The sequence below is a fragment of the Rhinoraja longicauda genome, chromosome 38, assembly GCF_053455715.1.
Source record: "Rhinoraja longicauda isolate Sanriku21f chromosome 38, sRhiLon1.1, whole genome shotgun sequence".
Taxonomy (NCBI): Eukaryota; Metazoa; Chordata; class Chondrichthyes; order Rajiformes; family Arhynchobatidae; genus Rhinoraja; species Rhinoraja longicauda.
This window is the reverse complement of record NC_135990.1, coordinates 958149-982060: the sequence shown is the minus strand read 5'-3', so window position 1 is coordinate 982060 and position 23912 is coordinate 958149. Positions and strand designations below refer to the sequence as shown.

The window sequence follows — 23912 nt, the reverse complement described above, 5'->3', positions numbered from 1 at the left end:
GACAGTAGTTCAGGGACAGCCAAGGCACATTGAGGAGCCAAATTAAGTCCTGCAATGGTGGAAAATCTGGACTTCTGCAGAGAGATCCCTGGATGTCTTGGCCATTTCTTGTGTGATGCGCCAAGTCCCCTCGGTTGAAATCTTATCTTTGCTCCTTGCCAGAGTGATTAGATCGCTGATGTCCTGGTTCCTGGAAGGTTTACAATTAAGACAGGCTTGTTAATTACTTAAAGTACAGGAGATCATTTATTATTGTGACACTGGTGCTCTGTGTAGACTTCCCAGAGGTGAAACTCCCTTCTTCATCAGAAGACAGCACATCCATCATGCGTTTTGGCAGAGACGTTTTCTATTAATCGATTCAGCGATCGATTAAATATTTCAATAATCGATTTGATGTTCGATTATGAAATTGTTTCATGTTTTCCTGATCATCTGGTTTTATTTTTTTTGTAAAAGGATTTTGTTTGTTTCCTACCTTTTTGTTTAATTTCACCACCTTCATTGCATTATTAATAGATTACTGCTTTTTACTCAGTCTTTTCATTCCCGGTCCCAACGGCAGAAGATAATCTCTTAAAGCTGAACAAACCTTTGCCAAAACAGCTGTGGGAAGCAAAGAAGGTAAGTGGCTGATTGCTTCAGCAAACATCTTCACTGTTTGGTTTTCTGCATCTTTCTTTTGGAATCCACGTTTTCCTGGTGAAGCCACTTCATGTCATTCCCACCAACTGCTGGTTCCACTGTCACTGTCAGGGATTGAGTTTCACACAAACTAAATCGACTGTAAGACCAAGAGTGCTATTTGGGTTGGATGGGGGGGGGGGGAGCTGGGCTTCCAGTTTTAATTCTGCTGTTAAGGAGTACATACTATATTGATGTGTAGGAAAGAACTGCAGATGCTGGTTTAAACCGAACACAGACACAAAATGCTGGAGCAACTCAGCGGGACAGGCAGCATGTCCGAAGAAGGGTCCCAACCCGAAACGTCGCCTGTTCCTTCTCTCCAGAGATGCTGCCTGTCCCGTTGAGTTGCTCCAGCATTTTGTGTCTATCTCAGACTATATTGATGTCGGTTTATGAAGTGCCTATCTGAACTCTCCCCTCCTTCCCACCTCTACTCTTGCTTCGAAAACTTGCCCACTCCGCTTGGGAAGGTGAAACGCAAGAGGTTGTGCCAAGCTCAAGGCCATGAAACATCAGGGCTTGGGGAGGGGACTGACTGGTGCCATCTTGATGTCAGTAGAGTTGGGTTGGGTTGGGGAGGGTTGGGTTGGGGAGGGTTGGGTTGGGTTGGGTTGGGGAGGGGAGCTGGAAATTGGAACAAAAGAGGAGAGGGGTTCTGTGGATTTTGATTAATTGAACAGGTGAATTAGTTTGGAGTGAAGGCAGAGGTTGGAAATATCTGGAAAGAATCATTGAACATAACGAGCCACTGCCTCGCAGCGCCCTTGACCCGGGTTCCATCCTGACCTCGGTTGCTGTCTGTGCGGAGTTTATACGTTTTCCCTGTGACAACACAGGTTTCCTCCGGGTGCTTTGGTTTTCTCCCACACTCCAAAGACGTGCGGGTTTGTAGGTTAGTTGGCCCACTGTAAATTGGCCCTGACATCAGCAATGATCGATGTTTGATGGCGTAAAGAGTAGACAAGCTGTCTGGACTAGGAGAAAGTTGGTGAATGGATGAGTTAGGCCCAGTAGTGTTGGTAGAGCTCGAGCTTGGATTCACTGTGGGTGCTGGAGGTATTTGGACCAAAGGTCCTTGTACGATCCAGGTCCTTCAAACGATCCCGTAACCTCCTGACAGTGCTACCATGCTGGAAACAGGGAGTTGGGGGCTTTGACTGAGGGGAGCTTCTGGGCACAGATACCCACCATGCGTGCATGTCAGAAATGGGTGACGTGTCCACACAGAGGGGTGGCCGCTTCTCCCCCAACTGTATTAACGGGTCACAGTTTAAGGATAAGGGGGAAGTCTTTTAGGACCGAGATGAGAAAGTTTTTTTTCACACAGAGAGTGGTGAGTCTGTGGAGTTCTCTGCCACAGAAGGTAGTTGAGGCCAGTTCATTGGCTATATTTAAGAGGGAGTTAGATGTGGCCTTTGTGGCTAAAGGGATCAGGGGGTATGGAGAGAAGGCAGGTACGGGATACTGAGTTGGATGATCAGCCATGATCATATTGAATGGCGGTGCAGGCTCGAAGGGCCGAATGGCCTACTCCTGCACCTACTTTCTATGTTTCTATACTGCCACTGACATGAGAAGGGATAGACACAAAATGCTGGAGTAACTCAGCGGGAGAAGTCTGAAGAAGGGTCTCGTCCTAGCATTCCTAGCATTCCAGAGAAGCTGCCTGTCCCGCTGAGTTACTGCAGCACTTTGTGTCTGTCTACCTTCAGTGCAAACCAGCATCAGCAATTCCTTCCTACATGTAATGAGAGGGGTCACAAAACGCTGGAGTAACTCAGCGGGACAGGCAGCTTGAAGAAGGGTCTCGACCCATTCCTTCTCTCCAGAGATGCTGCCTGACCCGCTGAGTTACTCCAGCATTTTGTGATACCTTCGATTTGTACCAGCATCTGCAGTTATTTTCCTACACAACATATATTGAGAGGGGGGGTCGGAGGGAGACTTGAGCTCGGTTTGATGTGTTTCCTAGGTTGACTGGCTGTAGCCAGGGACTGCAGTGAGCAGGTCGTTCCTTCCCTCTGACTCTCTCCCATGCTGGCATTGGGTTGTGGGCTGTCACATGTAAAATGCAATGCCCGGTGATCAGAAGCAGAGGGTTTTATTCTTCTCCCTTGCTCTGTTCTGCAGGTCCAATCTTTGTCGTTGCGTCCTAAGTCTTGTGAAGTCCCTGGGATCAGGTGAGTGGATTTGCTACTTTTTGCTCTGTCTTCTCTTGGGTTTTTAAATTTTTTTTAATATAACAAAAATAAATGTAATCAATTATTGCAGCAATAATATATACAATACAAAACAATACCAAACAAACCCACCACCATAATACAAAATCACCCAACCATCTAAACAAATATTCTTAAATGCCACACTCTTGAACAATGATGTTACAGTCCTTGCCAAGGATATATTCCAGCCCCCGCAGTACCCAGCGGTCCCAGGATGCCAACGGGCAGCAGGTAGCCCTATTCTAGTACCACCCTGGATAAGGGGCAGGCAGCCGGCTTGGGCAGAACTCCCCAAATCCCTGACCACTTGATGATCATTGGGAAATTTGACAAAATAAAATCGTCACTACAATGCAAAATATTGCCTCTAAGGATGGTTTAATAGGGATGGCAGTCTTTCCATGTGGCTCTGAAGGTGCCATTCCTTCCCCCCGTATCTGAGAGCTGGATAGAGCTCTTAAGGATAGCGGAGTCAGGGGGTATGGGGAGAAGGCAGGAACAGGGTACTGATTGAGAATGATCAGCCATGATCACATTGAATGGCGGTGCTGGCTCGAAGGGCCGAATGGCCTCCTCCTGCACCTATTGTCTATCTGTCCATCTCCACTGATGGGATGGAGTATATCCCCTGCCCCATATTGAATTGAATTGAATTAAATAGGTTTATTGGCCAAGTGTGTACACAAACAAGGAATGTGCCTTGGTGCTCCGCTCGCAAGTAACAACACGAACATACAGTAAAACAATTAAGAATAAAGCATAAAACATTAAAACGTTAAGAATAAAACATTGATAGTTTTAACATGCAAGGCCAGCAGCATAATCAAGGACCAGTCTCACCCCAGTCACTCCCTCTTCTCCCTTCTCCCTTCAGGCAAGAAGTACCACTAGTGATGTTTCCACTAGTGGGAGAGTCTAGGACTAGAGGGCATAGTCTCAATTAAAGGACGTTCCTACAGGAAGGAGATGAGGATTTTTTCTTTCGTCAGAGGGTGGTGAATCTGTGGAATTCTTTGCCTCTGAAGGCTGTGGAGGCCGTCAGTGGATATATTTAAGGCAGAGATAGATAGATTCTTGATTAGTACGGGTGTCGGGGGTTATGGGGATAGATTTGCCTGTCCTCCTGGCTGTCCACGCTACATAAACACTTCAGGTTACCGAGTTCTTCACCAAACATGGCGTCAGGTTCTCCCGGTGTGTGGGTCACCAGTTCTACCACAACGGCCAGCCGTGCGGCTGACCCAGGGCAATGATCCACTGTCACGCTGACCCTTTGCTGAAACAGGAACTCGCATCTCAGAGGATAGACACAGAAAGGTGGAGTAACTCAGCGGGACGGGCAGCATCTCTGGAGAAAAGGAATGGGTGACGTTTCGGGTCGAGACTGAAAGTCACGGGAAAGGGAAACGTCACCCATTCCTTCTCTCCAGAGACGCTGCCTGTCCCGCTGAGTTACTCCAGCATTTTGTGTCTATCTTCGGTTTAAACCAGCGCCTGCAGTTCCTTCCTACACACATCTCAGATACATGCGGACGTGGCACTACGCGGACATCTTGTGTTGAACTCAACGTTGTGTTTTGTTTCCCGGTCCCAGTATCTACCCGTCCCCTGACCAGAACGCCGGCTTGTCGCATTTCCAGGGCTCGCTGAATACGGGCGGCTCTCTGCCCGACCTCACCAACCTCCACTTCCCGTCGCCCCTGCCCACCCCGCTGGACCCCGAGGACAACCCGTACCCCAACATCAGCGGAGGCAGCAGCACCGGCAACCTGTCCACCACCATGACACATCTGGGCATCAGCAGCTCCCAAGGTGAGAGGAAGCATCCAGCTGTGGCTCCGGGTTCATGAGCACCGCTTCCACGAGCCAGGCTGTGGGGGGGGATGCCTTGCCGAAGACAATAGACAATAGACAATAGGTGCAGGAGGAGGCCATTCAGCCCTTCGAGACAGCACCGCCATTCAATGTGATCATGGCTGATCATTCTCAATCAGTACCCCGTTCCTGCCTTCTCCCCATACCCCCTGACTCCGCTATCCTTAAGAGCTCTATCTAGCTCTCTCTTGAATGCATTCAGAGACTTGTCCTCCACTGCCTTCTGAGGAAGAGAATTCCACAGATTCACAACTCTCTGACTGAAAAGGTTTTTCCTCATCTCAGTTCTAAATGGCCTACCCCTTATTCTTAAACTGTGGCCCCTGGTTCTGGACTCCCCCAACATTGGGAACATGTTTCCTGCCTCTAACGTGTCCAACCCCTTAATAATCTTATACGTTTCTGTAAGATCCCCTCTCATCCTTCTAAATTCCAGCGTATACAAGCCTAGTCGCTCCAGTCTTTCAACATACGACAGTCCCGCCATTCCGGGAATTAACCTAGTAAACCTACGCTGCACGCCCTCAATAGCAAGAAGACTAGTGGGTGAACACTAGTTTCCACTGGTGCCCCTCTGCCTCCTCCTGGTATTCTAGTTCCTTGACCGGGACTTCGGCCAGCTGCCCGCCGTGGGGCCTTGTTGTCCTTTATTTGCCAACGATGCGGTTTCTCTGTGTCGGAGATGTTAAACGGATCATGGGAACGTTCAACATGTGATTATTGAACATGATTATTGAACACGTCAACATCAAACGTGTCACAAAATGCTGGAGTAACTCAGCAGGTTAGGCAGCATCTCAGGAGAGAAGGAATGAGTGACGTTTCGGGTCGAGACCCTTCTTCAGACTGATGTCAGGGGGCCGGGACAAAGGAAGGATATAGGTGGAGACAGGAAGATAGAGGGAGATCTGGGAAGGAGGAGGGGAAGAGAGGGACAGAGGAACTATCTAAAGTTGGAGAAGTAAATGATCATACCACTGGGCTGCAAGCTGCCCAAGCGAAATATGAGGTGCTGTTCCTCCAATTTCCGGTGGGCCTCACTATGGCACTGGAGGAGACCCATGACAGAAAGGTCAGACTGGGAGTGGGAGGGGGAGTTGAAGTGCTCGGCCACCGGGTGATCAGGTTGGTTAAGGCGGACTGAATGAAGGTGTTGAGCGAAACGATCGCTGAGCCAGCTCTCCCACTGTCTTCCTGTCTCCACCTATATCCTTCCTTTGTCCCGCCCCCCTTACATCAGTCTGAAGAAGGGTCTCGACCCGAAACGTCACCCATTCCTTCTCTCCAGAGATGCTGCCTGACCTGCTGAGTTACTCCAGCATTTTGTGATACCTTCGATTTGTACCAGCATCTGCAGTTATTTTCTTACACAACATTAAAAGTGTGGTCTTTTGAGCGTGAACATTGCCTGTGCAGGAAGGAACTGCAGATGCTGGTTTACACCAAAGATAGACACAGAATGCTGGAGTAACTCAGCGGGACAGGCAGCATCTCTGGATGAAGACATCAACATTGAACATTGAACCAGATTGATTCCTGGGATGGCAGGACTTTCATATGAAGAAAGACTGGATAGACTCGGCTTGTACTCACTGGAATTTAGAAGACTGAGGGGGGATCTTATAGAAACTTACAAAATTCTTAAGGGGTTGGACAGGCTAAATGCAGGAAGATTGTTCCCGATGTTGGGGAAGTCCAGAACAAGGGGTCACAGTTTAAGGATAAGGGGGAAGTCTTTTAGGACCGAGATGAGAAAGTTTTTCTTCACACAGTGAGTGGTGAATCTGATGGAATTCTTTGCCACAGAAGGTATTTGAGGCCAGTTCATTGGCTATATTTAAGAGGGAGTTAGATGTGGCCCTTGTGGCTAAAGGGATCAGGGGGTATGGAGAGAAGGCAGGTACGGGATACTGAGTTGGATGATCAGCCATGATCATATTGAATGGCGGTGCAGGCTCGAAGGGCCGAATGGCCTACTCCTGCACCTATTTTCCATGTTTCTATGTCAATGTTCTCCAGAGATGCTGCCTGGCCCGTTGAGTTACTCCAGCATTTTGTGTCTATCTTCAGTGTGAACATTGAACGTGTGAACATTGAACAAACAGAGATGCTGATTTATTCACAGAATGCTGGAGTAACTCCTTCCTGCACATGTTCAAAAGACCACACGTTTGATGTTGTGTAACAAAATAACTGCAGATGCTGGATCAAATCGAAAGGTATCACAAAATGCTGGACTAACAAGCAGAGATGCTGCCTCATCCAGAGTCACTCCAGCTTTGTGTTGCTTTTTGTAAACCAGTGTCAGCAGTTCCTGTTTCTCTGTGTGAATGTTGAACGCGTGAATGTTGAAAGCACCATGTGGAGTGATTGTTGCCTTCCCCGTCACACTGAGCTGATGATTAAATCTGTTGTGTGTGTGCTTGTTCCTGCCCAGGTCTGTCATCCTCCTTGCACAGCTCGCTGAGTAACCCGTCCATCCAAGCCTCGCTTACCAACTCCATGGTACCATCTCCATTGAGTAACCACTCCCTCAGCAACCCCCCAATGCAGTCGTCCCTGCGGTCATCGCTCAGCAACCCGTCCATCCCCACCGCCTTGAACAGCTCGCCCCGCCGACGCCACACCCCGGTCAGTCCGCTGACACTCTCGCCCGGCATGGAGCCTCGCAGGTCACTCAGCAAACAGTTCTCACCAACCATGTCACCAACACTGTCTTCAATCGCCCAGGTGAGTCACCTCTCCCGTCACAGTCGGCTCGGCTGTCCATCGCAGTTTAGTTTATTGCCACGTGTACCGACGGACAGTGAAAAGCCTTTGTTGCGAGCTAACCAGTCAGCGGAAAGACAATACAATACATCGATCCATTTACAGCGCGTGGATACATGATAAGGGAATAACCTTTAGTGCAAGGTGTAGTCAACAAAGTCCCATCACGGATATTACAATCAAGCCGTCCACAGTGTACAGATAGAGGGAATAATGTTCAGTGCAAGATAAAGTCCAATGAAAGATAGTCTGAGGGTCACCCCCATTGAGGTGGATAGTGGCCGAATATGTCCTTGTTGGGTTGCTCCTGGGCCTGGCCAAGCTGGCCATCCGCGACTCACGGCACCAAGCAGAAGAGGGCTCTGCCCGAGCCGGCTGCCTACCCCTTTTCCGGGGTTACAACCGCGCCTGGGTGGCGTTGGAGAGGGACTGCGCGCTGTCCACGGGCACCCTGGGGGATCTCCGGGACCGCTGGGCACCGACCGCGGGGGATTGGATGTATCCTGGGTGGGGGTTGTAATATAATAAATATTTTTGATTTTTAAAAAAAGAGGTGGATAGTAATTCAGCACTGCTCTCTGGTTGTGGTAGGATGGTTCAGTAGCCTGATAACAGCCGGGGAGAAACTGCCCCAGAATCTGGAGGTGTGCGTTTTCACACTTGTGTCACGTTTGCCTGATGGGAGCATGTACCAGTCAAGCTGCAACTCTACCACTGCACCACTCTTCCTGTGAGAAATTGGAAATTATCCCCTGACTTAACGAATCCGTTTGAGTTTATTTATTATCACGCGTGTCGAGGTGCAGTGAAAAATCTCTCACTTTCTTTAGATTAGTAAGGGCGTCAATGGTTACAGGGAGAAGACAGGAGAATTGAGAGGGAAATATAGATCAGAATGGTGGGGCAGACTTGATGGGTCGATTGGCCTAATTCTGCTCCTATATCTTGTGATCTTCTGGTCTCCTCAGTTGCTGCCCTGGTGGTTGGCGAAGGGGCAGGAGATTAGTGAGAGTGTTCAGGACTCGGCTGGAGGGGGAGAGTCCATCCGGTCTAACTCTGGCCTTTGGTCTTGCAGGGAGTGGCCTTGGACACCAGTAACATGGCGATGGAACATCTGCCGCCTTACCCGCTCTACCAGCACCTGCAGCAGCCCCAGCAGATGATGCACCAGACTCAGCAAGCACTGTGCCACTCACCAATCTCCACCGTCCATCAGCTCTCTCAGCCTCTGCCACTCGAGCTGCCCTCCCCCAGCGTAAGTCTCCAGATGTTCAAAAATATTACTCACCTGTATTTATTCTCGTGGGGTTTTTTTTGGAGATACAATGGGGAAAACAGGCCCTTCGGCCCACCAACCTGTCCTATCCACATTGAAATATACAGAACAGTGAAAGGCTTGGATAGAGTGGGTGTGGAGAGGATATTTCCACTAGTGGGAGAATCTAGGAGTAGAGGTGATCGCCTCAGAATTAAAGGACATTCTTTTAGGAAGGAGATGAGGAGAAATTCCTTAAGTCAGAGGGTGGTGAATCTGTGGAATTCTTTGCCACAGACGGTTGTGGAGGCCAAGTCAATGGATATTTTTAAGGCAGAGATAGATAGATTCTTGATTAGTACGGGTGTCAGAGGTTATTGGGAGAAGGCAGGAGAATGGGGTTAGGAGGGAGAGATAGATCATCCATGATTGAATGGTGGAGTAGACTTGATGGGCCGAATGGCACAGTTCTACTATCACTTATGACGTTATGACCGTGTACTCCGGGTGTTTGTGTGTGCTCCTCTCACCCTCTGTGTTCTCTTTGACAGAATGACGTGGATAATCTGTTCAGCGATCCGTACTTTGAGCAACAGTTACTGGCCAGTCAGTCCAAGCCTCTGTCCCAGCAGGTATGGGAGTTTGCCATCAGCAGCCCTACGGACATCCACAGCTGTCTAGGGATAACAGAGTATGATCGAGCAATGGTAGGCTGATCGTTGTACACCCTGGTGTCCTTGCTGATCACAGTGTGACGTGTTCTTCATCCTCACCAGTAGAGTGCAGGTCTTGTGTTGATGTCAGCCCATCATTGGTTTGTGACCAGTGTTCATCTCTTCCCTGCGTTAATGTTGCAGACGTTGTGGCTTGGAACATTGTCTCCCCCTCAGCAACCCCCTATCCCCCCTCACCAACCCAACCCCCCCGCTCACCTGTCCCCTTCACCTGTCCCACTCACCAACTGCCCCGCTCACCTGTCCCTCTCACCCCCCCCCCCGCTCACCTGTCCCTCTCACCCCCCTCTCCGCTCACCTGTCCCGCTCACCAACCCTCCCGCTCACCTGTCCCCCTCACCTATCCCTGTCACCCCCCTCTCCGCTCACCTGTCCCGCTCACCAACCCCCCCCGCTCACCTTTCCCCCTCACCTGTCCCTCTCACCCCCCTCTCCGCTCACCTGTCCCGCTCACCAACCCCCCCCCCCCGCTCACCTGTCCCCTCACCTGTCCCTCTCACCCCCTCTCCGCTCACATGTCCCGCTCACCCCCCCGCTCACCAACCGCACCGCTCACCTGTCCCCCTTTCCCCCCCACTCACCTGTCTTCCTCACCTGTCCCCCTCACCTGTTACCTTGCCAACCCTGCCTGCCCTCACCTTGAAGTTCACGGTAGCAGAGGTTAGTGTCATGTAACGTTGAGGAGCTTGAGCTCTGGGAAGAAGCTGTTCTTGAACCTGGAGGTCACAGTTTTCAGGCTCCTGCTTCAGTTTAATTTCAGTTTCAGTTTAGTTTATTGTCACGTGTACCGAGGTACAGTGAAAAGCTTTTGTTGCGTGCTAACCAACCAGTGTGCAGAAAGACAATACATGATTACAATCGAGCCCTTCACAGTGTACAGATACATGACAAGAGAGGAGTTTAGGAAGGTCAAGGTTAACGTAAGAAATGTTACTGTAGGAGTAGAGATTTAAAAGTGTGGAGCGATTGTAAGATGTGATTGTAGATCTGTTTCTGTGGCTAGCACGCAAATCGTCGCCTGGGTTAGGTGCCAACTTGGAAGTTCTATACCTTCTTCCCAGTGGTAGGGGTGAGATGAGACGGGGGTGTTCCCTAGAGGTACGGATGTCAACAGTTGCTGATGCTTCCAATAGACAATAGGTGCAAGAGGAGGCCATTCGGCCCTTCCAGCCAGCACCACCATTCAATGTGATCATGGCTGATCATTCACAATCAGCACCCCGTTCCTGCCTTCTCCCCATACCCCCTGACTCCGCTATCCTTAAGAGCTCTATCCAGCTCTCTCTTGAATGCATTCAGAGAATTGGCCTCCATGGCCTTTTGAGGCAGAGAATTCCACAGATTTACAACTCTCTGAGTAAAAATGTTTTTCCTCATCTCTGTTCTAAATGGCCTACCCCTTATTCTTAAACTGTGGCCCCTTGTTCTGGACTCCCCCAACATTGGGAACATGTTTCCTACCTCTAACGTGTCCAATCCCTTAATAATCCTATATGTTTCAATAAGATCCCCTCTCATCCTTCTAAATTCCAGTGTATACAAACCTAGTCGCTGGATTCCAGTCGGGATTTACTCAGGGATTGGGTGAAAGCGTCTCTCAGACTGTGTCTGACCGACAGTATTCAGACTGGGCCAAGCATTGGAGCCATCTCACCCACCATCGCCTCTCACTGCTACCACGGGGAAGAAGGGTCAAGTTCCTGAGAGCCGTGACCTCCAGGAGCTTCTGGATCTACATTGAGTGTGGACCCGGTTACAGGCCCGTCCCTCACATCCCACCCAGTGCCCCCCACCAAGTGGTGCAGTAACTCAGAGGGTCAGGCAGCATCCGTGGAAGATCTTTTGTAGACACCCTACACGTGAAGACTCTTCACGTAGAGTACGCAAAACAGACGCAACTAAATTTAAGGCAGGCCTTCTCCAAGAAGCCCTTGGTGCTTAAGTCCACACTCCACCACCTCCAGTTTAAATTCCATTTGGAATATTTTGGAGGACCAAGAACCAAGACTTTCACTGTTACATGTCACATTTGACAATAAACTATCAATCAGGAGGTGGGCAGGTGACCTTACAGGTCTGGACCCTTCTTCAGACTGATTGTAGTCAGGGGAAAGACCCAACCCTACCCCGATCAGTCTGAAGAACCAGTCCACAACGTCATCTGCCCATTCCCTCCACGGATGCTGCCTGACCGTCTGAGTTCCTGCGGCACTTGGTGTTCTGGTCCAGGTTCCAGTGTCTGCAGTCTCTTGCCCTCCCACAGTAGAGTTGGTTCTCACGGTTGTTCTGTTCCTCTTCCACCCCCCACCCCAAGATGAACCAGTTCAACATGTCCACTTCCCTGCCGATGAGTGGAAGCAGCTTCTACAACTTGGGTTCCGGCCTTCACTTCTCCCAGGCTGCCTTGCTGGGTCTGACCGGGAGCTACGGGAGCCTCCAGGATCCGCTGCCGCAGCTGAAACCCAACATGCTCTACTCCACCTGCACCGGCAACATCCCCAACATCATCCTGACAGGTGAGCAGCCCCAGGTGTGACAGGTGAGGGAGGGAAGGCTGGCTCTGACCGTGGGAGGAAGCTTGGGAAGCACCAACAGCATCAGGGAGCAGATTTGTCAAGGACATCCCTCACCACATGCCCTTTCACCCTCAGCGTGTTCCAAGAATGGCCTTGTGTCCTTAAGAGCTTGGGGTCGGGGCAGTGCAGCAGGTAGAGCTGCTTCCTCACAGCACCAGGTTCAACCCTGACTTGTTATTCTGTCACTCTCAGGCCCGGTGTCCTGGCAGTGCAGGGTGGGTGATGTAGGGAGCTGCTGCTAACATTTGCCAACCTCTCTATCCTCTAACTGTGTCCTTGTAGGTATCTCCTTCTCCTTAAATGTCAAACACCAGAGGACATAGCATTCAGGTGAGAGGGCTAAAGTTCAGTTTTAGTTTGGTTTAGAGATACAGCGTGGAAACAGGCCCTTCAGCCCACCGCGCCGACCATCGATCCCTGCATATTAATACTATCCTACACCCACTGGGGACAATTTTTACATTTGCCCAGCCAATTAACCGACAAACCTGTACGTCTTTGGAGTGTGGGAGGAAACCGAAGATCTCAGAGAAAACTCACGCAGGTCACGGGGAGAACGTACAAACTCCGTACAGACAGCGCCTGTAGTCGGGATTGAACCCGGGTCTCCGGCGCTGCATTCGCTGTAAGGCAGCAACTCTACTGCTGCGCCACCGTGCCGCCCGGTGTAAAGGAAATGTATGGGGCAAGTTTTATTTGTACACAGAAGGTGGTAAATGCCTCTCCCCATGCTAGGCTAAAGCGAGGCTCAAGGTAGGCTAAGGCTAACCTAAGTTAAGCTAAACTAAAACTAGGCCAAGCTAAAGTGTGAGATCTTCAGGGAGGTAAGGCACCATCAGGACAGGACAGGATGAGGGTAGAGGTGTGGATTGGCGATGGTGACTTCATCTTGCCCCTGTTACACTCCACAGGTGACTCCCTGCCTAGCCTGTCCAAGGACATCAGCAGTGCGCTGGCCGGCGTGACGGACACCACCTATGACACGGACACCCAGTTCCAACTGGACGATGATCTGAAGATGGAGCCTCTGAGCCTGGATGGCCTGAGCATGCTGAGTGACCCTGACCTGGTCCTCACTGACCCCTCCATCGAAGACACATTCAGGACTGACCGAATGTAACCAGTGTGCCCAGTGCCTAGCGGGACCGGGTGAGAATGTTTCTGGACACTAACGAGTGAAGAATAACATTTACAGCGGGGCACAGTTGAAGCTCGACCTCTTTTTTTAATCATTAAAGCACTAGCCGTTGCTTCTGTTTTGGTTTTTAACAATGTGCATTTATACATCGGTTCAGCGGTTGATATGTTTTTCCGTGTTTGCTGGCTGTTGTCAGGGGAAAGGCCAATATGTTAAAGACAGACGATCTGTGTTGTGTAAATCATTGGTGTCTCTCTACATCGTCCTCTTCAGCTGGTGGGAGTAAACGCGGGAACTCTCTGCTGGGCGAGTCCAGCCGAATGTGCACTACCCGCCGCCTTCTCATTCTACCGGGCTCGGGTGGGTCGGTAGTGAGTGCCACAGAGCTAGCGGGCAGCGTCCGGGGATAGACTGGGAGAACAGCTCAACTCCAGAACGTTTCACCCCCGCCTGATCAAACGCACATCCTGCTCGATGTTGGCCACACGGTCTCGCTCACACCCAGCACTGGGACCGCTGACATCGACACACCTGCAACTCACTGACCACCAGAGACCGGCCGGCCTGACCAAAACAGTCCTTTCATCAATGGGAAGCCAGTGATTGAAATCGTGTCGGACCAGGAGGCAACCACTGGACACTGGGTCTAAGGGCAGCCACTGGACACTGGGGCTGAGGCTGGACACTGGACATTAGGACCGAGGGCAGTCACTGGACATTGGACTGGGTCTGAGACTGGACACTGGGTCCAAGGACAGTCACTGGGTCCGATTCACACCACTGGACACTGGGTCTGAGAGGTTACTGGACATTGGGTCAGGGGGGAAAAGACACTGGGATCAGAGACCTGCCATGTTTATATTGAGGTCAATGGTCATAGAGGGTCAATATGGCACCAGTGGTCACAAGGCAAGTGGTCAGTCAGTGATCACAGGGCCAGTGGTTGTGCCAGTGGTCAGTCAGTGGTCATGGAGCCAGTGGTCAGTCAGTGATCACAAGGCCAGTGGTCTCATTGCCAGTGGTCACTGGTTCTCTAACAACCCCTTAAGGACGTTGCAGTTTTGTCTCCCAGTGAAATATTTACGGATTACCACAGTAACGAGCTCCCGACGTTATTTTTAATTATGAAATGGAAGGATTTTAAATGAAATTATGGGGGTGTTTCGATTTCCACTGACCAGTGGCATCTCACGCACTCCCCGTTACAATATGTATAAAATTTATAACTCTTTATTAGCAAAGCAATTCCTCGATTGTATAGGGAGGAATTTAAATAAAATATCATCGTTACTGATATCGAGATGGTGAAAAACTATATTTTTAAATGACTATATTGTACAGGTTAATAGATTCTGGATGCCTTAACCGCTGCTTCCTGTTTGTCGAGAGGGAAGGCAGAAATTTGTACGATGGGCAGCAGCCAAAAGTTTGATCTAAATGCTTTCTCGCAGACCGTGAATGTCCTTGTGTTTGAGATGTGCCAATGCGAAGTTGAATGGACAGCAGCTCACAGCTGATCAAGCCTCTTCATCTGGAGTTCTCAATAACTTTTTCTAAATAAGTGTGGACTCTTGTCTAGCTCTCTGCGTTTTGCCCAGAGTAAAACCTTCACCCGAATTTGTGCAGGCAGGCGATGTCTCTCCAACAGCCAGGTACTGTAGTCTCGCTGCCTCTTGTACCTGTTTTTTACTTTCTGTAAGATAAGCTTATGATGAACGTGCTTCAAAGTGTATTTTATCCTGGTACTCTTTAGGACTTGTCTATCGCCACCTGTTACTTTGGGAAGATAGACACATGCTGCTGGAGTAACACAGCAGGGGGGGGGGTTGGGCAACAACTCTGGAGAAAGTGTGGAGGAAGGAACTGCAGATGCTGGTTTAAACCGAAGAAGCTGGAGTAACTCAGTCCGTCAGACAGCATTTCTGGAGAGAAGGAATGGGTGACGTTTCTGAAGAAGGGTCTCGACTTGAAACGTCATCTATTCCTTTTCTCCAGAGATGCTGTCTGACCCGCTGAGTTACTCCAGCTTTTTGTGCCTATCCACCCCTATCTGGGGAATATGGAGGGGGGACGTTTTGGGTCGGGACCCTTCTATGTTGGTGGGGTGGACTGTTCATCCTTCACTTCCGGACAAACGTTTGGCAAGGCCGAGTTCTCAGAAACACCAGCGTCCATCGCTGGGACAGTCACTGTCCACTCAGATGGCACCCACCCACACACACATGGGACCCACCCACACACACAGCACCCACCCACACACACAGCACCCACCCCACACACACACATGCCACCCACCCACACACACACATCCACCCACCCACACACACAGCACCCATACCACACACATGGCACCCACCCACACACACAGCACCCACCCCACACACACACATGCCACCCACCCACACACACAGCACCCATACCACACACATGGCACCCACCCACACACACAGCACCCACACACACACACAGCACCCACCCCACACACACACATGCCACCCACACACACAGCATCCACCCCACACACACACATGCCACCCACCCACACACACAGCACCCACCCACACACACATGGGACCCACCCACACACACAGCACCCACCCACACACACAGCATCCACCCCACACACACACATGCCACCCACCCACACACACAGCACCCATACCACACACATGGCACCCACCCACACACACAGCACCCACCCCACACTCACACAGCACCCATACCACACACACACAGCACCCATACCACACACATGGCACCCACCCACACACACAGCACCCACCCACACACACAGCATCCACCCCACACACACACATGCCACCCACCCACACACACAGCACCCATACCACACACATGGCACCCACCCACACACACAGCACCCACCCCACACACACACAGCACCCATACCACACACACACAGCACCCATACCACACACATGGCACCCACCCACACACACAGCACCCATACCACACACATGGCACCCACCCACACACACAGCACCCACCCCACACACACACACAGAGCACCCCACACAAGCTGTGGTCTGAAACAGGTGCCTTTGTTTGAAAAATCACAGGGACTTTTCCAAACTATACTGTGGCCTCCATCAACAGAACACCAACCATCAATTTCGAACCAATTATATGTAATTTTCCTCTAACACTTAGTTCCCATTTCATCAACCATGACCAGGCCCGTCTCCTCCTCCAAGGTGCGTGCTGGGAGTTGCGTCTGTCTCTTCTAGTAAAGGATTAATCCCAGCCGGGTTATTGTCTCCTGCACGCGTTTTATCAAACGTTTTCTTACACGATGGTTGTTGGAAAGTTTTCATCCCACACGACAGTGATTGGGGAAGTTCTGCCTGTCCATCCTTGATCTCTCTGAGGATAGGATTCTCCCACGGTGTCCTTGCTACCAACTCCAGCAACGTGGCCAGGCCTGTCCTCACCCGGTGTGGCAGGGGTGAGAGGACCCTGCCCAGTCCCACTCTCCCTTGCTCCCTTGGGAAGCCCAACTACCCGTTCCCCCACTGGGCGGCTTGTGAACACCTCGCCCCTTCAGTCACCCGTCCGTGTTACACCTTGATTTCTAATTGCCGGCGTGACATTGAAAAATCTTTTAGCCCCCTTCTCCCATCTCCTCCTCTTGGACTCCCCCGGCTGGCCATCTACCATCACGAGACCTTTTCATTTCTAACAGCCGCCGTGACATCAATTTGTAACCAGCATCTGCAGTTATTTTCCTACACATCCTTTATGCCTTGATAAGATAGACACAAAAAGTCGGAGTAACTCAGCGGGTCAGGCAGCATCTCTGGAGAGAAGGAATAGGTGACGTTTCTGGTTGAGACCCTTCTTCAGACTCAGAGTGGGTCAGAAGGTGTCAGAGCAGAAATAGGCCATTCGGCCCATCAAGTCTACTCCACCATTCAATCATGGCTGATCTATCTTTCCCTCTCAATCCCATTCTCCTGCCTTCTCCCCATAACCCCTGACACCCTTCCTAATCAAGAATCTCTTCATCTCCAACTGAAATATACCCGATGACTTGACCTCCACAGCCTTCTGTGGCAATGAATTCCACAGATTCACCACCCTCAGGCTAAAGAAATTCATTCTCATCCCCTTTCTAAAGGTACGCCCTTTTATTCTGACGCTATGGCATCTAATCCTTGACTCTCCTAATAGTGGAAACATCATTTCCACATCCACTCTATCCAGGCCTTTCACTATTCGGGGTTATCTCACGATATACTCCATCTGCCAGTCTGCCTGCAAGAGTTAATGTTGCTTGGACTCCACTAACAATGGGGCCGCTGTTGAAGCCAAACGTGGACTATTGTGCACAGGTCAGGCCTCCTGATACCCAGGGAGGGAGAATCTATGAAAGTAGAGAGTGTAGCCAAGGTTCACCAATTTAATTCCAGGGTATAGAGAGTTATGGGCCAAACGCAGGCAAATGGGACTAGTTCAGATGGGCATCCTGGTACACGGGGATGAGTTGGACCGAAGAGCCTGTTTCTGTGCTGTGTGACCCTATGACTGATATGTTTTCAATGGTGGCCAAGTCCTCAGTCTTGAGTTTCAAACAGTCAGATTGATCTCCTGGGTATGTAGACAACTAGTATGGACCTTTTGGACAGCCTTGGTCCCATGGGTGAGCCTGGCAGGAGACATGTGTAGGAAGGAACTGCAGATGCTGGTTTAAACCGAAGATGGACACAAAAAGCTGGAGTAACTCAGCGGGTCAGGCAGCATCTCTGGAGAGAAGAAATGGGTGACGTTTCAGGTCGAGACCCTTCTTCAGTCTGAAGAAGGGTCTGGACCCGAAACATCACCCATTCCTTCTCTCCAGAGATGCTGCCTGACCCGCTGAGTTACTCCAGCATTTTGTGTCGATCTGCTGGTAGATGGGAACGAGGGGTGACTGGGGAAGGATGTGCACTCTGCCACCTATTATGACCATCCCTTCAGTCATTTACAAGCTGGGTTGTCAAGATCTCTTCAATTGTCCCCTCTTATCATTGAATTTTATCAATGTTCATTTTTTAAATTCTTTTAATTTATTCTGACCTTTTTGAACCATTACGTCCCAGTTCCCCATTGCGTATTTCCACCTGATCCATTTTTTTTAAAAGTACTGCTAATTTTATTAATATTTACTATTAAATATCTGTTCCTGTGCTAACCTTATGAGTTCAGTTATTGTGGTGTACAGTAATATTTAAATAAGATAAGACTATGCGCTAGTGTTATCTTTAGTAAAGTGTCATTTTGCATTCTGTCTTTCAAATAAAATACATTAAATCAAAGAAATCAGTTCATATCTGTTCTCTTCATGTGCATTATGTAATGTTACAGATGATTAATAGTTCGATTTACTTTGTCACATGTACCGCAAAGTACAGTGAGAAGCTTTTGTTGCGCGCTAACCAGTCAGTAGACAGACAATACATGATTACAATCGAGCCTTTCACAGTGTTTAGATACGTGATAAGGGAATAACGTTTAGGGCAAGGTAAAACCAGTAAAGTCCAATCAAATATAGTCCCAGGGTCATCAAAGAGGTAGATAGTAGTTCAGATCTGCCCTCAGGTTGTTGTGTTGTGGTTCAGTTGCCTGATAACAGCTGGGAATAAACTCCCTGAATCTGGAGGTGTGCGTTTTCACACTTCCATACCTTTTTGCCTGAAGGGAGAGGGGCGAAGAGAGAGTGGCCAGGGTGTGACTTGTCCTTGATCATGCTGCTGGCCTTGCCATGGGGGTGAAATGAGGCAATGCAGTTATAACGGACCGTAGAGGGGGAGGAAATGTCTGTTATTGCAGATTGTCCACTATAACCAAGTAGGGGATTAGCATTCTATAATAGACAATAGACAATAGACAATAGGTGCAGGAGGAGGCCATTCAGCCCTTCGAGCCAGCACCGCCATTCAATGTGATCACGGCTGATCATTCACAATCAGTACCCCGTTCCTGCCTTCTCCCCATACCCCCTGACTCCGTTATCATTAAGAGCTCCGTCTAACACTCTCTTGGAAGCATCCAGAGAATTGGCCTCCACTGCCTTCTGAGGCAGAGAATTCCACAGATTCACAACTCTCTGACTGAAAAAGTTTTTCCTCATCTCCATTCTAAATGGCCTACCCCTTATTCTTAAACTGTGGCCCCTGGTTCTGGACTCCCCCAACATTGGGAACATGTTTCCTGCCTCTAGCGTGTCCAACCCTTTAATAATCTTGTATGTTTCAATAAGATCCCCTCTCATCCTTCTAAATTCCAGTGTATACAAGCCCTTCTGCTATAAGTCGTAGAAACAAGGAACTACAGACGCAGGTCAATGGACACAAAATGGTGGAGTAACTCAGCGGGTCAGGCAGCATCTCTGGAGAAAATGGGTCGATGACGTTTCGGGTCCAGAAGCTTCTTCAGACTCTCGATATGGAACTGGACATGAATCCAGGTGAGTTGATGGCTAGATCAAACCAAGCTGGTGATGCATCCCGTTATAATGCTTCCTCTGGTGCCTCTGTACAAGCTGTCGGGAGTTGCAGAGGACATGCTGAACTCCCCAAGCCTTCTAAGGAAGTAGATTTAGATTTACAGCGCAGAAACATGCCCTTCGGCCCACCGGGTCCGCGCCGCCCAGCGATCCCCGCACACTAACACTATCCTACACACACTAGGGACAATTTTTACATTTTACCCAGCCAATTAACCTATAAACCTGCACGTCTTTGGAGTGTGGGAGGAAACCGAAGATCTCGGAGAAAACCCACGCAGGTCACGGGGAGAACGTACAAACTCCGTACAGACGGCGCCCGTAGTCAGGATCGAACCTGAGTCTCCGGCGCTGCATTCGCTGTAAGGCAGCAACTCTACCGCTGCGCCACCGTGCCACCGTAGAGACAATGGATAGTGAGGAAAGTGCTTCAGTCTGCACTTGCTGGACATCACAGAATGAAGTCAAGTCAAGTCAAGTCAATTTTATTTGTATAGCACATTTAAAAACAACCCACGTTGACCAAAGTGCTGTACATCAGTTCAGGTACTAAGAAACGAACATACAATGGCACACAAACATAACAGCACATACATAAACAGTTCACAGCGCCCCCCTCAGAGGGCCTCAAACGCTAGGGAGTAGAAATAGGTTTTGAGCCTGGACTTAAAGGAGTCGATGGAGGGGGCAGTTCTGATGGGGAGAGGGATGCTGTTCCACAGTCTAGGAGCTGCAATCGCAAAAGCGCGGTCACCCCTGAGCTTAAGCCTAGACCGCGGGATAGTGAGTAGCCCCAAGTCGGCCGACCTGAGGGACCTGGAGATAGAGTGGTGGGTGAGAAGGTTTTTGATATGGGGGGGGTCAGCAGGCTGCACCCGGCAGGATTTGAGGATACCCACCCTTGTCCGTCCAACATGGGGCATCACAAGCGGTCTCCACCCCTCCCTCCCTCCCTCGGCCCGACAAAGGCTCTTCCAAGAGCCGCTGCAAAGAGCTACGACCTCGGGCGGTCTCCTTGCCCCGGGCCGGTGGGTCAACTAGTGCAGACCAGGCGCGGGTAGACAGGGGGAAGATGTTCTGGCCAACAGTCCCGAGGAGTGGAGACCCATCACCGCCCCACACCCGGACCAGTCTCTGGGGGAGGGGGCGCCAACAGAAGCCACCGAGATACCGCTCCACAAACCACCCCCAGTGTGGGAGAGATGGCTCGGTACAATCCCGTGCTACCGGTCTCCGCGTCGCGCTCAACCCGGCCAGGCTCGGAGACACCACCGCCCAGACCCGTGTAGGAATGGGCTGCAGATGCTGGATAGATGCTGAATAAATGTGAGGTTATCCACTTTGGTGGCAAGAACAGGAAAGCAGACTATTACCTGAATGGTGGCCGATTAGGAGAAGGGGAGATGCAACGAGACCTGGGTGTCGTGGTGCACCAGTCATTGAAAGTAGGCATGCAGGTGCAGCAGGCAGTGAAGAAAGCGAATGGTATGTTGGCATTCATAGCGAGGGCATTTGAGTATAGGAGCAGGGAGGTTCTGCTGCAGTTGTACAGGGCATTGGTGAGACCACACCTGGAGTATTGTGTGCAGTTTTGGTCTCCTAATCTGAGGAAAGACATCCTTGCCATAGAGGGAGTACAGAGAAGGTTCACCAGATTGATTCCTGGGATGGTAGGACTTTCATATGAAGAAAAACTGGATAGACTCGGCTTGTACTCGCTGGAATTTAGAAGATTGAGGGGAGATCTTATAGAAACTTACAAAATTCTTAAGGAGTTGGACAGGCTAGATGCAGGAAGATTGTTCCCGATGTTGGGGAAGTCCAGAACAAGGGGTCACAGTTTAAGGATAAGGGGGAAGTCTTGTAGGACCGAGATGAGAAAGTTTTTTTTCACACAGAGAGTGGTGAATCTGTGGAATTCTCTGCCACAGAAGGTAGTTGAGGCCAGTTCATTGGCTATATTTAAGAGGGAGTTAGATGTGGCCCTTGTGGCTAAAGGGATCAGGGGGTATGGAGAGAAGGCAGGTACAGGTTACTGAGCTGGATGATCACCCATGTGTCTACCTTCGATTTGAACCAGCATCTGCAGTTATTTTCCTATACCAAAATGACCAATGCTGCCTGTCGTGGTACAAAAGCATGAATCCAATTCAAATAGACACAGTGGTGGAGTGAATCAATGGGTCAGGCAGCATCTCTGGAGAAAAAGGATGGGTGATGTTTCAGGCTGGGACCCTTCTTCAGGCAAGGGACCCTTCTTCAGGGGGGGGGGGGGGGGGGGGGAGGTGAAGAACAGGTATGAATCAGGACCTGATCTTTTCATTGGTTAGCTGATATGTGAAACAGTGCAACCCTGTACATCTCAAACACAAAATGATGTAAATCTTACCATGAATGACAGAAATAAAAAGTGTTATCCTTGTTTATGAAGTTCATTTTTGAATTATGTAAAATTGAAGGGGGTTGGTGCAATATACTGCTTACCCACAAAGGTGACGTTATAAGATATTTACATTTTGAAAAATCTATAAATCACAAAAAAAACAAGAAAGTGCCTATGTTATTTGACCAACTTATCGGTTTAATTTAAATATGATTTTTTTACAGGTGGTAAGGTAGTGGGTAAGGATCTTGTTAATGCAAGTAACTCATTTTTCACAAAAGTGAGGGTTAGAACCCCTCAATTTTATGTTAAATTCAAAACTAAACTATGGTAGCAGTGTACATTATTCATGTCTAAAGCTAGCACTTCTGTATCAGTGCATTACATTTTATTACAATAATATAGAATGAAAAGAACGAAAAAATATCTTGACGTGCGTTCATTGTTATTTTATTCACAATATTAGGATTTCTGGAAATAAGTTTGATTGCGAATGTGTATGGGTTGGCCCTAATGAAATGTATGTGAGAGAACAGTGATCACGATAGGGAGAACCATGTGCTGAGAAGTGTGTGCATGACAGATTGATTATATATATAGTCTGTCTGAAGGGTCTCGACCCAAAACATCACCCATTCCCTCTCTCCTAGATGCTGCCTGTTCTGCTGAGTTACTCCAGCATTTTGTGAAATAAATACCTTCGATTTGTACCAGCATCTGCAGTTATTTTCTTACACTATATATAGGTCCAATCGCCTTTATGGTTTATGTACATCAGGTGAAAAATAAGATGAAGAGAGAAATAAAGTGTTGCTTTGATTTATCAAAGTTGCTTCTGATCCATGAACTTTGAGATCTATTTATCTCCATCTTGCCTCTCACACACAAACACACATTCATATATGTGTATATATGTGTATATATGTGTGTATATGTGTATATATGTGTATATATGTGTGTATATGTGTATATATACATATATAATAAGTTACATTTGTGCAGAGTGTGTGTTTGAGTAATACAAGGGAAACCACAAAAGGGGGGGGGAGGAAGGATGGGAGGGAAATGGGCAGAAACAGTAAAGAAATAATAAAATCAGAGAAGTTAAGCAGGGGGAAAACAGTAAAAAATAAAAATAACAAAACAATGAGTTGATAGATGAGATATATTCTGCATTTTAATGGCATCATCACACATACTGTTCCCCCACAACACTGACTACACTGCGAGAGGCAAAGTGAGCGGCGGGGTTTGCTTACTAAAATGGCGGAAGCAGAGCCAACGAATGGGTTTGCTTACTAAAATGGCGGAGACCAAGCGAGCGATGGGTTTTGCTTACTAAAATGGCAGAGGCAGAGACAGAGCGAGCGAAGGGTTTTGCCTACTAAAATGGCGGAGGAAGTGCGAGCGGCGGGTTTTGCTTACTAAAATGGCGGAGGAAGAGAGAACGGCGGATGTTGCTTACTAAAATGGCGGAGACAGAGCGAGCGACGGGGTTTGCATACTAAAATGGCGGAGACAGAGCGAGCAATGGGTTTTGCTTACTAAAATGGCGGAGACAGAGCGACGGGATTTGCCTACTAAAATGGCGGAGGAAGAACGAGCGGCGGGTTGTGCTTACTAAAATGGCGGAATAAGAGCGAGCGACGGGTTTTGCCTACTAAAATGGCGGAGGAAGAGCGAACGGCGGGTTTTGCTTACTAAAATGGCGGAATAAGAGCGAGCGACGAGTTTTGCCTACTAAAATGGCGGAGGAAGAGCGAGCGGCGGG

General features: G+C 49.2%; 1 protein-coding gene across 2 annotated transcripts in view; it reads left to right on the top strand.

Moving 5' to 3' along the window:
• crtc3 (CREB regulated transcription coactivator 3) overlaps positions 1–18028 on the top strand; it is a 72629-nt gene extending 54601 nt beyond the window's left edge. Inside the window, exons 7-14 of one of the 2 annotated variants that reach the window (XM_078430073.1) lie at positions 539–624; positions 2818–2867; positions 4504–4721; positions 7222–7514; positions 8629–8808; positions 9360–9440; positions 11857–12058; positions 13030–18028. In XM_078430073.1, coding sequence (XP_078286199.1) covers positions 539–624; positions 2818–2867; positions 4504–4721; positions 7222–7514; positions 8629–8808; positions 9360–9440; positions 11857–12058; positions 13030–13238 — 1319 coding nt within the window. In that variant the 3' untranslated portion in view covers positions 13239–18028. Of the gene's footprint in view, positions 1–538; positions 625–2817; positions 2868–4503; positions 4722–7221; positions 7515–8628; positions 8809–9359; positions 9516–11856; positions 12059–13029 lie in introns of both variants that reach the window. The other variant, XM_078430072.1, reaches the window with a different exon arrangement.
• Positions 18029–23912: the final 5884 nt, after the last annotated feature.